We start from the raw sequence: 16165 nt of genomic DNA on the forward strand, positions 1-16165 counted from the left end.
GAGTCTCATACACTTCACACACTTTTCTTTCTTTTTTCCACTACTTTATACATATTTGTTAAACTACGTATCCAATCCTCTTGATAAGAAATCAAAAGGACGGAGGGAGTATTCTACGCTACTACACCCCAACACAAATGAAATCACATGATCCGTGACCCGGGTTAATTTGGTAAAATTAAAAGTTTAAACATAATTAAGGCGGGAGCGCAATCAAATTTAAGCAAACAACCTCTATAATCCCCTCCCTAATCATAACAAACTTTCAAACCACCCTCCACATAAAAACACACACTCTTCTCATTTATTTACACACACTTTCAAAACCGTTTGTCATATACATATACATTCTCATTATTGCACACTATTATTTATGCTGCTGCTACATAATTTGACAAAAACAAACAAACATATCTCTGTGTGATCCCTTATAATGGCAGATCTGTACGGTACCAACGGTCGTGATTCTTCCGCGGTTGAATCAGAAGATATGTCCTCTTTTCTGCACAATCTCCTTCAGAACTCTGCTGCTGTGCCACCGTATGTGCCGTATAAACACAGAAGTGGTCGAGATTATCTGCATCATGGTAGTTATTATCCGTCTGAGACTAGGGAAAATAATTCGGGTCATTTTTCTTCGTCTGCGGAGAATTCTGATCCGATCAGGAGAAATGTTTCGTCTAATATTGATGCTGATGAGTTTGATTTTGGTTGCGAGGTGAGGTTAACTAGTGTTCCTTTTATTAAAGTTTATAACTAATTTTAATTTTATTGATCGATAATTTTTTTTTATTTTGAAATTTAAGGAGCCTGAAGAGCCGGAGGTGCCGCCTAATTCAGTTCCGCCTCGTTCTTCTTCGAAGAGGACTAGAGCAGCCGAGATTCATAATTTGTCAGAAAAGGTAAGGTTATGATATGTTGTTGATGAATTTTAATCGAATTTATTGGATAAGTGAGGTGATGTGTTTGTGATTAATTATTTATTTTGGACAGAGGAGGAGAAGCAGGATTAACGAGAAACTGAAAGCACTGCAGAACTTGATCCCGAATTCTAATAAGGTTCTTTTTTAGTTTTCGTTTTTTTGTTGCTTTCAGGCGAAATTATGTTATGTTTTTAACGGATTATCTGAATTTATTTCTTGAACGAATGTTTTGGTCTTTTGTGTCGTAATAGACTGATAAGGCTTCTATGCTCGATGAAGCAATTGAGTATCTTAAGCAGCTTCAACTACAAGTACAGGTACATGTTCTATGTCGATATATTATAGTAGTGCCTCTCTCCCGATCTACATCGTTATGTCTCATAATCTTTTTGCTGAGGAATTAGTGAGAGAGTGCATCTAATTGTTGGAAGTAAGTTGTTGGTGTGAGTAATTATATTTAAATTTTGTATCTACACTAGATGTTAGTGAGCTATTCTTGATTCGAACTTGTAGTATAGAAGAAATAAGATGATACGAAGCATTAACCGCTGATTGGAATAGTTTCTAGCTTCATTACATGAATAATAGCTCTGCCTGCGGTCAAGGATGTGAACTAATAGTATCATGAATGTTCGGCTCTTGAGGTTGCACCGTTGCAGTGAGCCATGACACTCTGCAAGAACAATAAAAAGTATGTACTGGCTTATAAATTTAAGATTGATTTAATTAAAGCCACTCTACTACTGAAATACTACTGAAACATCACGGTCTTGGAAGAGTTAGGCTTCTTAACATGGCATCAGATGTTAGGTTTAGACTAACATCTGGCTTGAGTGTTTCGAGTTTTAATCATCTGGCTTGAGGTAGTGCCTCCTGAGTAATATACTTCGCAATCAGATAGCAAAGATAGATTACATTAAGCTAAAACTCATTAATGTATTCATAAGTAAGATCCGTAGACATCTTGGGTTTAATGGATATGGTTTACTTTACACTCTTGAATGATTATTTGGTAATACACTGATTGTAACAGATAAATGTGGCAAGCAATATGTGCTAGTGTCTGCAGACTCCATCTAAAGAATCTTCACTCTATAGTCTCTACACTAATTTATTTTTATTGCTCAAAATAATTCATAGCTTGGTCGGTTTTGTAGATGTTGACTATGCGAAATGGATTAGGTCTGAATCCAGTTTACTTGCCAGAAACACTGCAGACAGCGCAACTAACTCATCAGAGAGGGTCGGACTACAACGAGGGAAACCGACTGATGAATACGAGCAGAAGAGATGCATCTACGGACCCCAAGTTCTCAGCACATCCAACACTATTTATGTCGAATCATAATCCATCAAACCAATCAGTCGTCATGCCATCAACAACTAACATCAACAATTCAGAAACCTCGTATGGTTTGAATCCTTCAATTCCTGAATCAATGTGAACTCCTCAACTTCTCACCTTTCTAGAATTGATTTTGCTGTATAATTTATTGACAGGGCCATGTTTCATGGTCACTGTCCATTTCTGCTAGGTGTATAGGATGTTTAACACATTGATCAGAATAACTTGTTTGCCTTCTGGCATCTGATGCAATGAACATCTTTTGCATTTGTTTAAATTATTACATAAAACTGCAAAATAACTTTCTACAGATTTGGCAACTTGAACCAACTTTGTTCGTACATCCAAGACATTTCAAGTTGGTGAAATTTTACAAAACGATATTGGCAGAGATACACTTCATCTCACTATTACATGATGTGTAATTTTAGGATCACCATAAAGTAAGAGAAATAGGATCATCTCAGTGATGACTGAGCATGCTGCTTGATTTACAATGGCTTGTATCAATAAGAAAAGTGTGAAAAGCAATTCCAATGGCTTCTATCAATAAGATTAGTGTCAAACACGAGATTGGTGGTAGGCGTTTAGCAATTGTAAAGCTCTCGGTTAGTGGTTCACAAATTAAACACCACTTGGATGAGAAACGTCACAGCAACCAATATGCAAACTGATTACCCTCACACACCAAGATTTCAATTACATTATCAGAGTATCAGATTGATAAATAACTAAGTATTTAAGACAACTCAAAGTGAAAGTAGGTCAAATTAGGTGTACACGGTTATCCTGATAAAAGAGACTTAACAATTAACAAGTTTCCAAATCCCTCCAAATGCTTGAACAATTAATAAGAGTATAAGACTGAACAGATCATAAAGGTCATCCACTACAACTTATCTTAACAAAACAATTTAAGTGGGCTAATCAAACACATACAGTATCTGAAAAGCAAGTTTGATTGTCACAAGGAAACTTGCCAATGGACCAGATAAAATTTTGTTTAACATAATTTTAAAAAGGAAACAAAACTCGGCTTGGCCTTCACTACAAAATCCCGAAATAACAAGGCAGCTAATACTAAAAAATGTATCCTTCAAAAGCAAGTTTGATTCTAACAAGGAAACGTGTCAATGCACCAGATAGATTTTTGGTTGACAATGTCACTTCGGAAAGGGGAAAAAACAGCTCCGACCTTCACTCCAGAAGTAACACAGGCATTTTAGCTAACCATGCTTAGGAAACAAGATTCTCACTAAGAGAAAGTCCGGCTAGTTGATCAGCTGTATTAGATTGTGAAACATTCCTCAAGACATCCATAGCCTCAGCAACTTTCGCCTTTAAAGCATCAGGTGACTCCAGTAAATGCAGAACTTCAGTCTGGTCCATCTCTAGAAGCATTCCCGTAACTTTGGCCGCATGATCATGCTCTAGCTGGTCCACAAGTGGGTACAAATTTTCCCCAAGCATCTGCCATCAAAAAATAATGTTATTACCTACAAATGTTAAAAGTAGAGCTTGGTTAAATTCAAAAAAATTGTACAGAAGCTTACCGTCCTTTGCTGGTCCGATGGAGCATTGGCTAGTGCAGAAGCCAACGCTGTAATTGGCATAGGCTGACCCATTGCAGCATCTCTAGGAAGCATGCCCCCCATGTTGTAAGGAACTGGAAGCATGCTTCCTCCAACACCTGGCATGGCCACATCTCCAACATTGCGACCAGGTGGAAAACGATACATGCGCCCTCTGGGCATGAGCTGAAAAGAACATGACACACATTGATAACTGAACATATCTCAAGTAACAAATGAGCAACAGCATTATAAATTCACTACAGAACTTCAAGTAACCTGCTGTGGCATCATAGGAACAGGTTGCTGAGTTTGTTGAGCAGGACCAGCTCCACGCCTTCCACCAGGCCTCTGTCCCTGCTGACCCTGTTGGACCATCGGCATATAGAAATTTGGCATAGGAGCTCCGCCAGGCCTCATTCCTGGAACCAGCTGTTGCTGATAGCCAAAACCAGCCTGCAGAGAAAATTGATTAAGCCAAATAAATTTTTGAAAAACAACGCCATATATTTCTTGAATAAATAACAGGAATTCTTGCATGGCATGAAACTCCTACCAGAAAAACCTAGTTCCTAGAAGGAATTATGTAAGCTAGTAGTAGCTTTTACCCAACCAGGTAAGTTCCTTTCCTGGCAAAAGTTTCCTACTCAGTTATTTAAACTACGGATAACAAAAAAATTTAAGGACCTAAACATCAAATGCCTGGATTCTATCAAAAGTAACTTTTAAGAGTAGGTAAACTGCACAAAAAGAATGTTTATAGACAACAGATGAAAATGAGAACTAAAGCCGGATTGCATACATGCACTCTAGTTCTAGTGCAAAACCATCATAAGACATAACTTATTTTTCTTGTATCCTAGCAGTTCTCCATGTGTGCAGGCCTAGTTACTTACACTGCCAACATAAGATGAAAATACACAACCAGGTTTATAACCTTCTCCTATATGTAAAGTCATATGACTATAATAGTCAGCTGAAAATCTAGTATTCAAAGCTAAAATAATGGATAAAGAAAGAATCATGTGTGTAGACCCAGTTACTTTCACCATTAATAGACCATATAACAGTCTGATCAGAAGCAACTTATTATCGTACAGAAAGTAACCGCTAAGATCAAACAAACAAGACTTTATTGAAATCTTGTGCGACAAAGAAAGAAATTTATCGCAATATTAAACAGCTAATTCTTTCAACAAGCATATCTTTAAAAGAATAATAAACAGAACAGTATCTGCCTTATAAAATTGCATGGACCGATTAAAAAACCCTATGAGCTTTCAAGCAATAATTAAGTTAATTGTGCACACAGAACATAGTTCACATTCTTTGTAAACTAAAAGAACAGGACACATGTACAGAACTTCAACTTGGAAATTATGAATCCTGCTTGCAGAAGCCTAGAGAATATTGGTACCTGAGACGCGATCATTGCAGGAGGTGCTTGACCATAAAAGAGTTGTTGTGCCATACCCGGAGCACCAGGTGGATACATTGGCATACGAGGAGCCATAGAAGGAGCCATGGCTACAGGCCTCATCTGTGAAAACTGGGCCTGCATACATCCATCTATGCATATTAATTTAGGATAGATATTTCTCCAATAATTTAGGATTAACCTTTATCCTTTAAAGTTTAAACAGCAGTAGCAGACGCCCATAAGAATAAAATATATATCTAATAATTCAGGATCAACATTTTTCCCTTTATAACAACAAGCAGAGAAAGGAAAAATTATAGCACTTAAGTGAATTTCTTCCAGGTGGGATTTAAAAACATTATTCCAAAGATAATTTTGCTCATAAATGTTGCAGTATGCATGTAGATGTGACTATTGTACCTGTAACCTTGCTCTTCTTTCTTCTTTCCTCTGAGCAAGAGCAACATAAAGTGGTTTGCTAACAATCATTTTGCCATTCATTTCACCAAGCTGTAATTTGAGTAAATAAATTGATAAGCATATCTATAAGATCCTAGGACTTTCAAGAAAAAAGAATGGATGAAGACCATACAGCACGAGAAGCTTCTTCAGATGTTGAAAAAGCAACAAATCCAGATCCTCGGCTTATACCACTAGGATCCCGCATGACCTAAAACCATGAACATCAAGCTATTTAGTCTACCAAAAAAAATCTTGTCCGCAGAACACGCATACAAAGAAGACTTTCAAAAAATCAGTGAACAATTTTTAACCTTGCATGAAGATATAGTTCCATAATCAGAGAACAATTCCTTCAGTTTTTCATCATCTATGGTTTCATCCAAGTTTTTGACATACAAATTAAGCCCTTGAAATTTGTCCACCTGCTCCTTCACAGTTTGCTCAAATCGACTTTTCAGCTCGACTTCTCTTTCAGATTTTTTTTGAGCTTTACCAACATACCACTCTTTGTCATCAACCTTTTTTCCGTTTAGTGCATCAACAGCTTTAGCTGCATCTTCAGGATTGTCAAAGTTGACAAATCCAAAACACTTTGATTTTCCATCTCCATCCCTCATTACTACTACACTGGTAATTGTTCCATACTCTCCAAAAATTTCCCTAAGCTCCTCTTCAGAAGTCGATTCGGACAAATTTTTCACATATATATTGTTAAATTTAGTCTTACTTATCTCAGTGTCTCTATCTTGCTTACGAAGGAACATACCAACATAAACTTGTTTATCATTCATCAACATGCCATTTAGCTTATCAATTGCAGTATTAGCAGCTTCTTCACTATCATACTGAACAAACCCATAGCCTTTAGACTGGCCAGAATTATCGGTCGCGATCTTGCAGGAAAGGATAGTCCCAAAACTTGAAAAAGTATCCTGCAAGGCTTTGCTATCGATCGATTTGTCCAAATTCTGCACAAACATAAATTGGAATAATTAAGTAACTTTAGGGAATTCTGATCTATAACTTGCGATCAGAAGCATACAAACCCAGACTACATGGACACTCATGCCGGTGATTAGCAACAATTGCAACACAATTAAATGGCCACAGTAAATATCTCCGAAAGTATACATGTAAAATGCAGTCATCAAGTAACATAATTGCCCATATTAGTACAGGCTTAATATTTCAGAACGTCAAAAATGTTTGAACACCAAGAGCACACATCCCACATGTTTTAACCTTATACCGAGGGAACAAGAATTGGATTGGGATGCTAGACTTTCTTAAAATTATAGCATCATCTTTTATTAAAGAGATAACTGAAATATGGAGGTAACTCTATTCTACACGGGACAAAATTGACCATGAGAACAAAAGGCAACAAAAGCATCTTAACATGTTGTAGAGCTCGATTGTTTCTTAATACCTTGATAAAGATATTAGCTGTCCCACTCCTTCGCTTGCTAGGATCCCGATGAGAAACCATAACCCGGATAGTCTTGTTATTCAGCTGAGTGAAATTCAAGACATCGAGTGCCCTGGCCCCTGAAAGCAAATAAAAGAAGAGAATTTTACATCTCACTTCTAGAGGAGTGTACAAAGATTACAACACTTAATTGTATAGGTTCAGCATCTTCCTCATGTGCATGAACATAACAAACGGTAAATATATACAACAGGACTAGCCAAAAGGGGAATGATTACAGGACTGGAACAAATAAGTAAAAACGAGATTACATTGTAAATTTTATCTTACAAATCAGATTACAAACACAACAGTAGGCCACAATCCAAAAATGCAGACACAAAATGTGTTCTGTCTCCACATATAATTGCCATTCTCATACATATAAATTCTACTTGAAGTAAAGTTTTAATTTTGTACTGTTTTCAATTTCAAAGTGAATAGGAATATATAGTATATACATTGTCAGTTGTCACTTCAAATTACACACATTTAGTGTGATTCCATATATGTCTCGCGTTTTTGGATTGTTGCCTTGTGTTCAGGGTTTTTTGATTCTAGCCTTGTGTTAGAGCCTATCGCAACAAAGACGGCATAACTTCTTAATCGTCCCTAAAATAATAAGTGTAGACACTACAGTCCTATATTCCGAGGAAATAGCAATAAGTGAACACAAACATTGTATAAATCCAAACAAATAAAATGTCAGAGTCCTCATTTCTATCTACTATCAATCCATTTAAACAAACACACATAGTAATTTATAAACTTAAATTCCTATTCTAGCTTAAATGATTAAAAACATTCTGTTAACTAAAATTTCACCTAATATAAACTAAAACTATACCAAATCTCAATTACTCCACATTACACATCATTTCATCCACAAAATCAACAACCTATTATCCGAATAACATACATGCCGACACTTCATTTACGAAACCAACACCACAAAACAAACACTCACAATTTCGACAATGTAACAACTAACAAACATATATAGCCTAAAACTAACATTTCACCTAATATAAACTATAACTACACCAAATGTGAATTACTCCGGTTAGATTTCATCTAAATAATCAACAACCGATTATCCGAATAACATACATTCCAATACTTTATTTACGAAACCAACAACACGAAACAAACTCACAATTTCGACAATGTAACAACTAACAAACATATATAACCTAAAACTAACATTTCACCTAATTACTCCTAATTACATCTCATTCCATCCACAAAATCGACAAATTAGTATCTGAAAAACGTACATTAAAATCTTTCATTTACGAAAACACGAAAAACAAACACTTCAGGAAACAAACTAACTAACCGTCTTGCTGATTACTATAATTGACATAACCGTAACCAAGTGACCTGCCAGTACTCAAATCTCGACAAACCCTAACAGAAACAACTTGTCCAACTTGATTAAACAGATCATACAACTGCGAATCGGTTACGTTCTGCTCCAAGTCACCGACGAACAACGACGTCGTTGCCGCCGCCGCGGTAACGCCGTTAGTGACCGGTACATGCTGGACTTGAATCTGCGCCATTTGTGAATTTTTGTGGTTTTTTTAATTTGTTTTTGTGATTTTCTGTGATAATTAAAATGAGAGAGATTTATTTTAGGGTTGGGAGAAGGCAGAAAAAATGTCTGCGAACCGCAACGGATAAAATAGAGGGGGTTGGTTGGGTTTTATAGAGAGGCGGTTGATTTGGTAACCCTAGACAGGTAGTTTTAGATCTAACTGCGATTCTCAGCCGTTGGATTTGGTTTGGGTTGTTGCGTCTCCCGCTTCTTTTTCCTTGAGTTTTTCTTTTTACCGCCCAAGTCCTCCAAGGTTTCGATCTCCCGCCGCTTTAGTCCGATTTATGCTTTTTAGAATACTGTTTAAATTTGAAACAATTTATTTTTGGTTACAAGTACGTATCAAGTTAAATGATTTTTAGAACATTAGTTTTTCTTTCTTAGTATTTAATATGTGAATACATGGTTCTAAAATTTTTTGATTTTATCGATTAATTCCCGATTAATTGTCTGAAAGACACGTGACCGATTTGATTTTTCAAATCCGATTAATTCTTATATTTTTTTCTTGATTGGTATATTGCAAAGAAATTATTATATATAATACATAATTTTAGTTAAATTTAAATGATTTTAAAATATATAATATGATAAATGTATATTAACTTATAAATTATTAGTAAAGTAAGGATATTAAAATTAAATATAATTTTAAACATAAGATGCATTCGTTTTTTTCTCCGATTAATCCTAAATTGATATTTCGGCCGATCTATTCTAATTTCTCATTTTTATAATATTGTGTGAATGGGTTAAATAAAAAAACATGTTTTTATATATTGTACCAACATAATTTCAGGAGGTTCGTTGGAGTTATATTATGGTCAATGGTGATATATATACATATACGATAATGAAAAAGTGTTTTTCAAAATAATTGAGAGTATGCAATGAAAAGATTTGTATATCTCAAATAATGGATTTTATGTTGTATAGTTTCTATTCACATATCACGTTTATCCAGGTAAACGTGAATTTAAAATTACGGCGGGAGTTATATTTCTTGTTATATGATTTTATTAGGCTGAATTACTATCTACAAATTAAATAGTATTTTTGTCTTTAAATCATAGTTATTAGTTATTAATCTGATAGTAGTTATGCTTTTCAACTTTCTCCTTGATAACACTGATGAGAGCAGTAAGGCTCAAATTCAATCAGTGTTTACTTCAGCTGGCAATTCCATGACATCAGCATGTATCCAAGTGGCAAATTCAGTTAGTTAGACAGTTAGAATCACACACATATATATAATGAGTCTTTTATTCTCTGGTATATGTACCAATCTATATAATTCTGTTTGTTAAGTTTTTCACATTACATCATAAATGTAGTTATATTTGATTTTCTTCAACTTTCTCAATATTATCATGTAATCTATTATCATCTCTATAAATGAAATTTTGATTTTGACATGGTATCAGAGACAATCATCACTTCTGCTACTTGAATTTGTCCATCTCTCTCGATCTCTCTACATCTCTCGTCCTTCATCGTCTCTTTCTTTATGCGACGACCATATGGTTCCGATGTAAACGCTTCTACAAACATGACTATTGTATTTACCTCTACTCCGCTATAACAAGTGATATTAATCATACTTATTTTCTCAGTTCTGCTGATCATCCAAGTTTAGCACTTGTTAATGAATTGTTGACTGATGGTAACTATCATCACTGAAGTAGATCTGTGCAAATTGCACTTTCTGCAAAACTGAAATTAGGTTTTATTGATGGATCGTTGACTCAACCTACTGATGCATCTGCTTCTTTCTGAAAACGAAGCAATGATCTAATTATTTCATGGATTCTCAACTATGTTACTTCCGAGAATCATAAAAATGTAATTTACATGTCCACTGCTCACCAAGTCTGGATTGATCTAACTGCTCAATATTGTCGGACTAATGTGCCTCATCTGTTTCAATTACACAAGGATATTGCATCTCTTTCTTAAGGTACCAAATCCATTACTACTTATTTCACTCAATTTCGAGGTCTTATTGATGAATTGGATAGTCTGTCCCCGATTCCTAAATGTGTCTGTATTGCGAGTAATTGTGCTTGTCACAATTCTCAGAAAATTGATGTTTATGAGCAACACATCAAACCTAGTCAATTTTTTATGGGACTCAATGAATAATTTACAACTACTAGAGGACAAATCGACAAGTCATTTCTTCACGAGAGAACTCAGAGTTATCGACAAGTCTACATCCATCAGATAACTCAGAGATATCGATAAGTCAAAACTCACTAGACAACTCTAAGTTGTCGACAAGTCAAAGTGAAGACATGGTGCTGAGAGATCTCAACAAGCCAAAGTTTCATTCGAGAACTCAGAGACCTCTATAAGTCAAATTCACTAAAGCATTAGAGATCTCGATAAGTCATTATACTTATCGAGATGTCAAGATCTCTATATGCCTAATTGGAGATCTCGAGTGAAATTCTCAAAGTACAAAATCACAGACCAGTTCAATATTCAAGATAAACAATCAACAAATAATCCAACCAACTGGATTGACAAGTCTACAAAAAGCAGCTTGAAGAATGTGCAAGATCAATGCTGAAGATTAACTGATAGAGGAAGATCAAGATAATCATAGGATGTTAAAGATATGCTAAGCCATAAATGGAAGAGTTATTTTTCTATAAATAGAAATGACAAGTGACAGTTTAGAAAAGCTAATAGCATGTCTTATTGTACACTGTATAAACCAACAGTTAACTGAATTATAAAGTTAACACTGGTCCTTCAGTCAGTGGTAACAATTTAGATAGAAATCTTGTAACTCTCTCAAGAGGAAGCTAAGCTCTTTATCAACAAAGAGCCTAGAAATTTTGTAGCAGAATATTCTTAATTTTAATATAAAATTAAGTGAGTTTTGAAGATTTGTGTTCTTTATTTTCTGCAAGCTTAATTTCTGCATGAACACATTTTACTACAAGATTTAATTTACTTTGTTCAACCATAATCATTCAAAAAAAGCCTGAAAACATCTAAAACACATTCACCCCCCCTGTGTGTTATTTTTGTTCAACCATAATCATTCAAGAAAAGCCTGAAAATATCTAAAACACATTCACCCCCCCCTATGTGTGTTATTCATTTCCTAACAAATGGTATCAGAGCAAAATCTGAAAGTAAATAGATTCAAGATCTTGGAAGAATGAATACACAGAAAATCAGTAGCATCAAAATTCCTACCTTTGACAAAACCAACTACACTCTTTGGAAAAAGAAAATGATGTTGTTTATGAGGATGGCCAATACACTCTACATTCAGATCCTCAATAATGGGTCATTCACTCCTATGGTTAGAGTTGAGGAATCTACAGATGGAGATATGGTTATTCCAGCTCATTATGCTCCCAAGGACCCTGCAGAATACTCTGAGCCTGAGAAAGAGAAAGTCTCCTCGGATAGTGCCTTGCAGTTAATCTTAATTGAGTCATTTGACAATGTAATGTATAACAACATTGTCAACCGTGACACTGTAAAACAGATCTGGGAAAAGATAGAGATATTGTGTGAGGGAACTGAAGAAGTCAGGTCAAACCAAAGAAGAATACTGATTTCACGGTATGAGGGTTTTATGGCAAAGCCAAAGGAAAGTATAACATATGTGTTTGAAAGGTTTAAGAAGTTGATAAATGACTTGCAACTTCATGACAAATATTATGAAGCTGATTAAGTGAACCTAAAGTTCTTGCTTACTCCACCTGGTCATTTAGAACTGAAAATCTCAGCAATTAGGGAAGGGAGAGACTTGAGCAGAAAAATACTGGAAAATCTATATAGAATTCTCAAAACATATGAACTAGAAATGATTCAAAGGAAATCATTGAGATCTGTCCAAGAACATGTTGTAGATGGCTCAAGTGCTTTAATTGTCAATGAGAGCCAAACATCTACTGATGAGCCAAGATCTCAAACTCCAGTTGCCTCAACAAGTGAGCAAAGAACCAATGATTCAAAGGAACAAGTCATTTGGGAGTTGGAAGAAGATGAGTTCTACACTCTTGAAGAACTGGATGAGCTAGATCAGTCAATGGCCTATTTGCTAGAAAATTCTCTAATATTAGAGTAAAGAAGCCAAGATACTTCAAGACTAAAGGACGGTCTTTCAACAAAGATAACAACTTGAAAAAAAAAGGGAAATACAATTCTGATAGCAAGAATGGCTACAAAACTGGATCTGTTGACAGATCTAAGATAAGGTGCTTCAATTGTGATGAACTAGGCCACTTTGCTACAGAATGCAGGAAACCCAAGAAGGCAAAAAAAGACAAAGCTTATATTGAACTGGAAGCAAAGTATGAAGCTCTTCTGAGAAAGCAGCAAAGTAAAGCTTACATTGCAGAGGGAAAGAGTTGGGATGATTCAGATAATGATGAAGATGAAGAAGTTGGAAACTATGCTCTAATGGCTTTGGAGCAAGGTGAATCATCCTCATCAAAAGTACATACATCAACTCTTACTACCATTGATTTAAATGTGAATCAATATAAGGAAATTCTTGAAAAGATAAGTACAAAGATGTTTCACATTCATACAAGCATGGTGGCTGCAAATGAAGAAGTGAACAGATTGACAAAAATGAATGAGAAGCTTGAAAATGAAAAATAAGAAACTGAATTATTGTTGGTGGAGCTTGAAGCTTTAAAACAAGAAAATGCATATCTAAAGAACAAGCTCAAGTGTGCAAATGAAATTGAAGCAGTGCTAAGGGAGAAGCTGGAAAAGAATGAAGTGAAGCTGAAATATTTCAGAAATGCATCTGAACTGGTTGGATAGTACCATGAGAAAAATAAGCCATGTGCAAACATTGCTATTGGCCTCGACTATGATGCTATGAATGACAAAAAGAAGACTGTAGGTGACAAAGGGAAAGCAAAGAAAACTGAAAATGCTCCAACCTTCTTGAAAGAGGTTAATGCACATATATTCAAAGCATGTGAAGTCAACTTCAATGAAGAAGAATTAATTATCAAGCAAGAAATTACTGATGAGGATAAAGAGAAGAAAACTGAAGAATCAACCCAGTCTTCCAATACTAAAGAGAAGCTCATGGACAAACAAAGTCCCAAGACACCTGTTACAGAAACCAAAACCGAAGATGCAAGAAAGAAAAAAGAAAAATAGAAGTGGAAAAATAGGGATAAACAAGAGCAACAATTTTGCTTATGTTGCAGATGCTCCAAGAAAGAAATGTGAAAAATGTGGCTCTGTGAACCACCTAACTCACCTTTGTAAAAAGGCAGTTAGCAAGCCAACTGAAGGAGCCTGCAAATACAATGAAGCAGATTCAGATGATCCCTACTCATTATGTGACAAGTTTGAGCGCATCTCTTGCAACTTGAAAGTGATGAAGAGTTGCCACAAACTGAGAGTAGACCTTAAAGAAACAAAAATTGGGTATATATCAGATAGGGAAAATGCACAACAGTCATTGAACTCTATTTTATCTGAAACTACTTATTCTACTTCTGCTAAATCAATTAACAAGAAGAAAGTACCCAACACTGCTTGGGTTGCTAAACACACTTAAAACTCATTGTGTGCAGGGCAAAGTGAAGAAAGTCATCTGGATCATAGAGAGTGGATGTTCCAGGCATATGACAGGTGATAAAGCCCTGCTATCACAGTTTGAGGAGAAAGTTGGCCCTTTGGTGACCTTTGGAGATAACAACAAATGATTCACAATGGGATATGACAAGATTGTTTCTGAAAATATTGTCATTGATGATGTAGCACTGGTAGTTGGTCTTGAAGTGAATTTTCTCAGTGTTAGCCAATTTGCAGACAAAGGCTTTGAAGTTTTATTCAACAAAGAATAATGCACTTTTATCAGCAAGAAAACTGGTGAAGTTGCTCTGAAAGGAACAAGGAAATGAAGCCTGTTTGTTGCAGACTTGGACTCAACAAATAAAGATGACATTTGTTGCTTCTACACCAAGGCATCAGAAGAACAAAGCAAGGTTTAGCATAAAAATCTGTCTCACTTGAATTTCAAGGCAATTAACACCTTGGTCAAAAAGGAGTTAGTAAGAGACATGCCCAAACTGAAATTTGCTCAAGTTGAAGTCTGTGAAGCTTGTCAGAAAGGAAAAATGAAAAGATCAAGTCACAAGTCAAAAACTGTGAATTCTATAAGTACTCATTTGCAACTAATTCATATGGACTTGTTTGGGCCAGTAAATGTCTTATCAATTTCAAGGAACAAATATGCACTTGTGATGGTGGATGATTTCTCAAGATACACTTGGGTAGAGTTTATGCACTCTAAAGATGAAACTCCATATATCATAATTGAGCACATCAAGAAGATAGAAAAATAGGCTGAAGATTACAATTGTGTGAATAGATTGAGAAGTGACAATGGAACAAAATTCAGAAATGCAATATTAAGTGAATTCTGCAAAGACAAAGGCATTGTTCAAGAATTCTCAGCCGCCAGAACACCTCAACAAAATGGAGTAGTTGAGAGAAAGAACAGAACATTGGTTGAAGCTGCTAGAACAATGCTGCAAGATGCCAAGTTGCCAACAAGTTTTTGGGAAGAAGCTGTTAACACTGCATATTACACTCAGAATAGATATCTCATTAACAAGGCACATGACAAGTCACCTTACTCAATCATGTCTAAAAGAAAGCCTAATGTAAAGCATCTTCATGTGTTTGGAAGCAAGTGTTATATTTTGAAAGATAACTCTGAATATGTGGGAAAATTTGACTCAAAAGTTTTTGAAGCAATTTTTTGGGATATTCAATGGAAAGAACAGCCTACAAAGTTTATGTGATTGATCAAAAGAAGATTATGGAGAGCACATATATGACTTTTGATGATGAAAAGTGTCCAGGCTTGGAATACCTTGATGAAAATGAAGCTAAAGCCCTTGCATTTGAAAACCTCAACATTGATAGTGATTCTGATGGTGATGATGAAGTCAATGCACAATAAATGCTTAATGAAGAATCTAAAGGAGAAGAGAATCAAGGGAATGGAAACTCATCTCAAACACCTGATTTTGAAAGCACAAACTCAGGGGGAGAAAGAGAAGAAGAATCTACAAATTATACCAACAATGAAGAAAATGATGAAGGCACCGGTCAATAAACTCACACCAGGAAATGGAATAGAAGTCACAATCCTAATGCAATAATTGGTAATCCTAATGCTGGTGTAAGAACAAGAAGTGCAACTGCTAATGAATGCCTACATGCATGTTTTTTATCTCAATTCGAGCCCACGAAAACTGAAGAAGCTCTAATGGACCCTGATTGGATATCTGCTATGCAAGAAGAGCTCAATCAGTTTGAAAGAAACAAATTTTGGGAGTTAGTTCCTACACCAAAGAATATAAGTATAA

General features: G+C 35.5%; 2 protein-coding genes across 2 annotated transcripts; one reads left to right on the forward strand and one right to left on the reverse strand.

The window, feature by feature from the left end:
• Nucleotides 1-289: 289 nt before the first annotated feature.
• Nucleotides 290-2578, forward strand: LOC141706852 (uncharacterized). Its single transcript, XM_074509721.1, has 5 exons — nt 290-718; nt 807-902; nt 994-1059; nt 1175-1240; nt 2081-2578. Exons 1-5 carry the CDS (start codon nt 434-436, stop codon nt 2366-2368), a joined length of 801 nt encoding a protein of 266 aa, XP_074365822.1. The 5' UTR covers nt 290-433; the 3' UTR covers nt 2369-2578.
• Nucleotides 2579-3084: 506 nt separating this feature from the next.
• Nucleotides 3085-8881, reverse strand: LOC141706853 (polyadenylate-binding protein 8-like). The gene is made up of 9 exons (XM_074509722.1): nt 8529-8881; nt 7151-7269; nt 6033-6689; nt 5852-5929; nt 5680-5769; nt 5257-5394; nt 4119-4295; nt 3822-4025; nt 3085-3738 (listed from the first exon to the last, which is right to left on the reverse strand). Exons 1-9 carry the CDS (start codon nt 8752-8754, stop codon nt 3505-3507), a joined length of 1923 nt encoding a protein of 640 aa, XP_074365823.1. The 5' UTR covers nt 8755-8881; the 3' UTR covers nt 3085-3504.
• Between the last annotated feature and the right edge of the window lie 7284 nt (nt 8882-16165).

This window comes from Apium graveolens, chromosome 2 (assembly GCF_009905375.1).
Source record: "Apium graveolens cultivar Ventura chromosome 2, ASM990537v1, whole genome shotgun sequence".
Classification (NCBI taxonomy): domain Eukaryota; kingdom Viridiplantae; phylum Streptophyta; class Magnoliopsida; order Apiales; family Apiaceae; genus Apium; species Apium graveolens.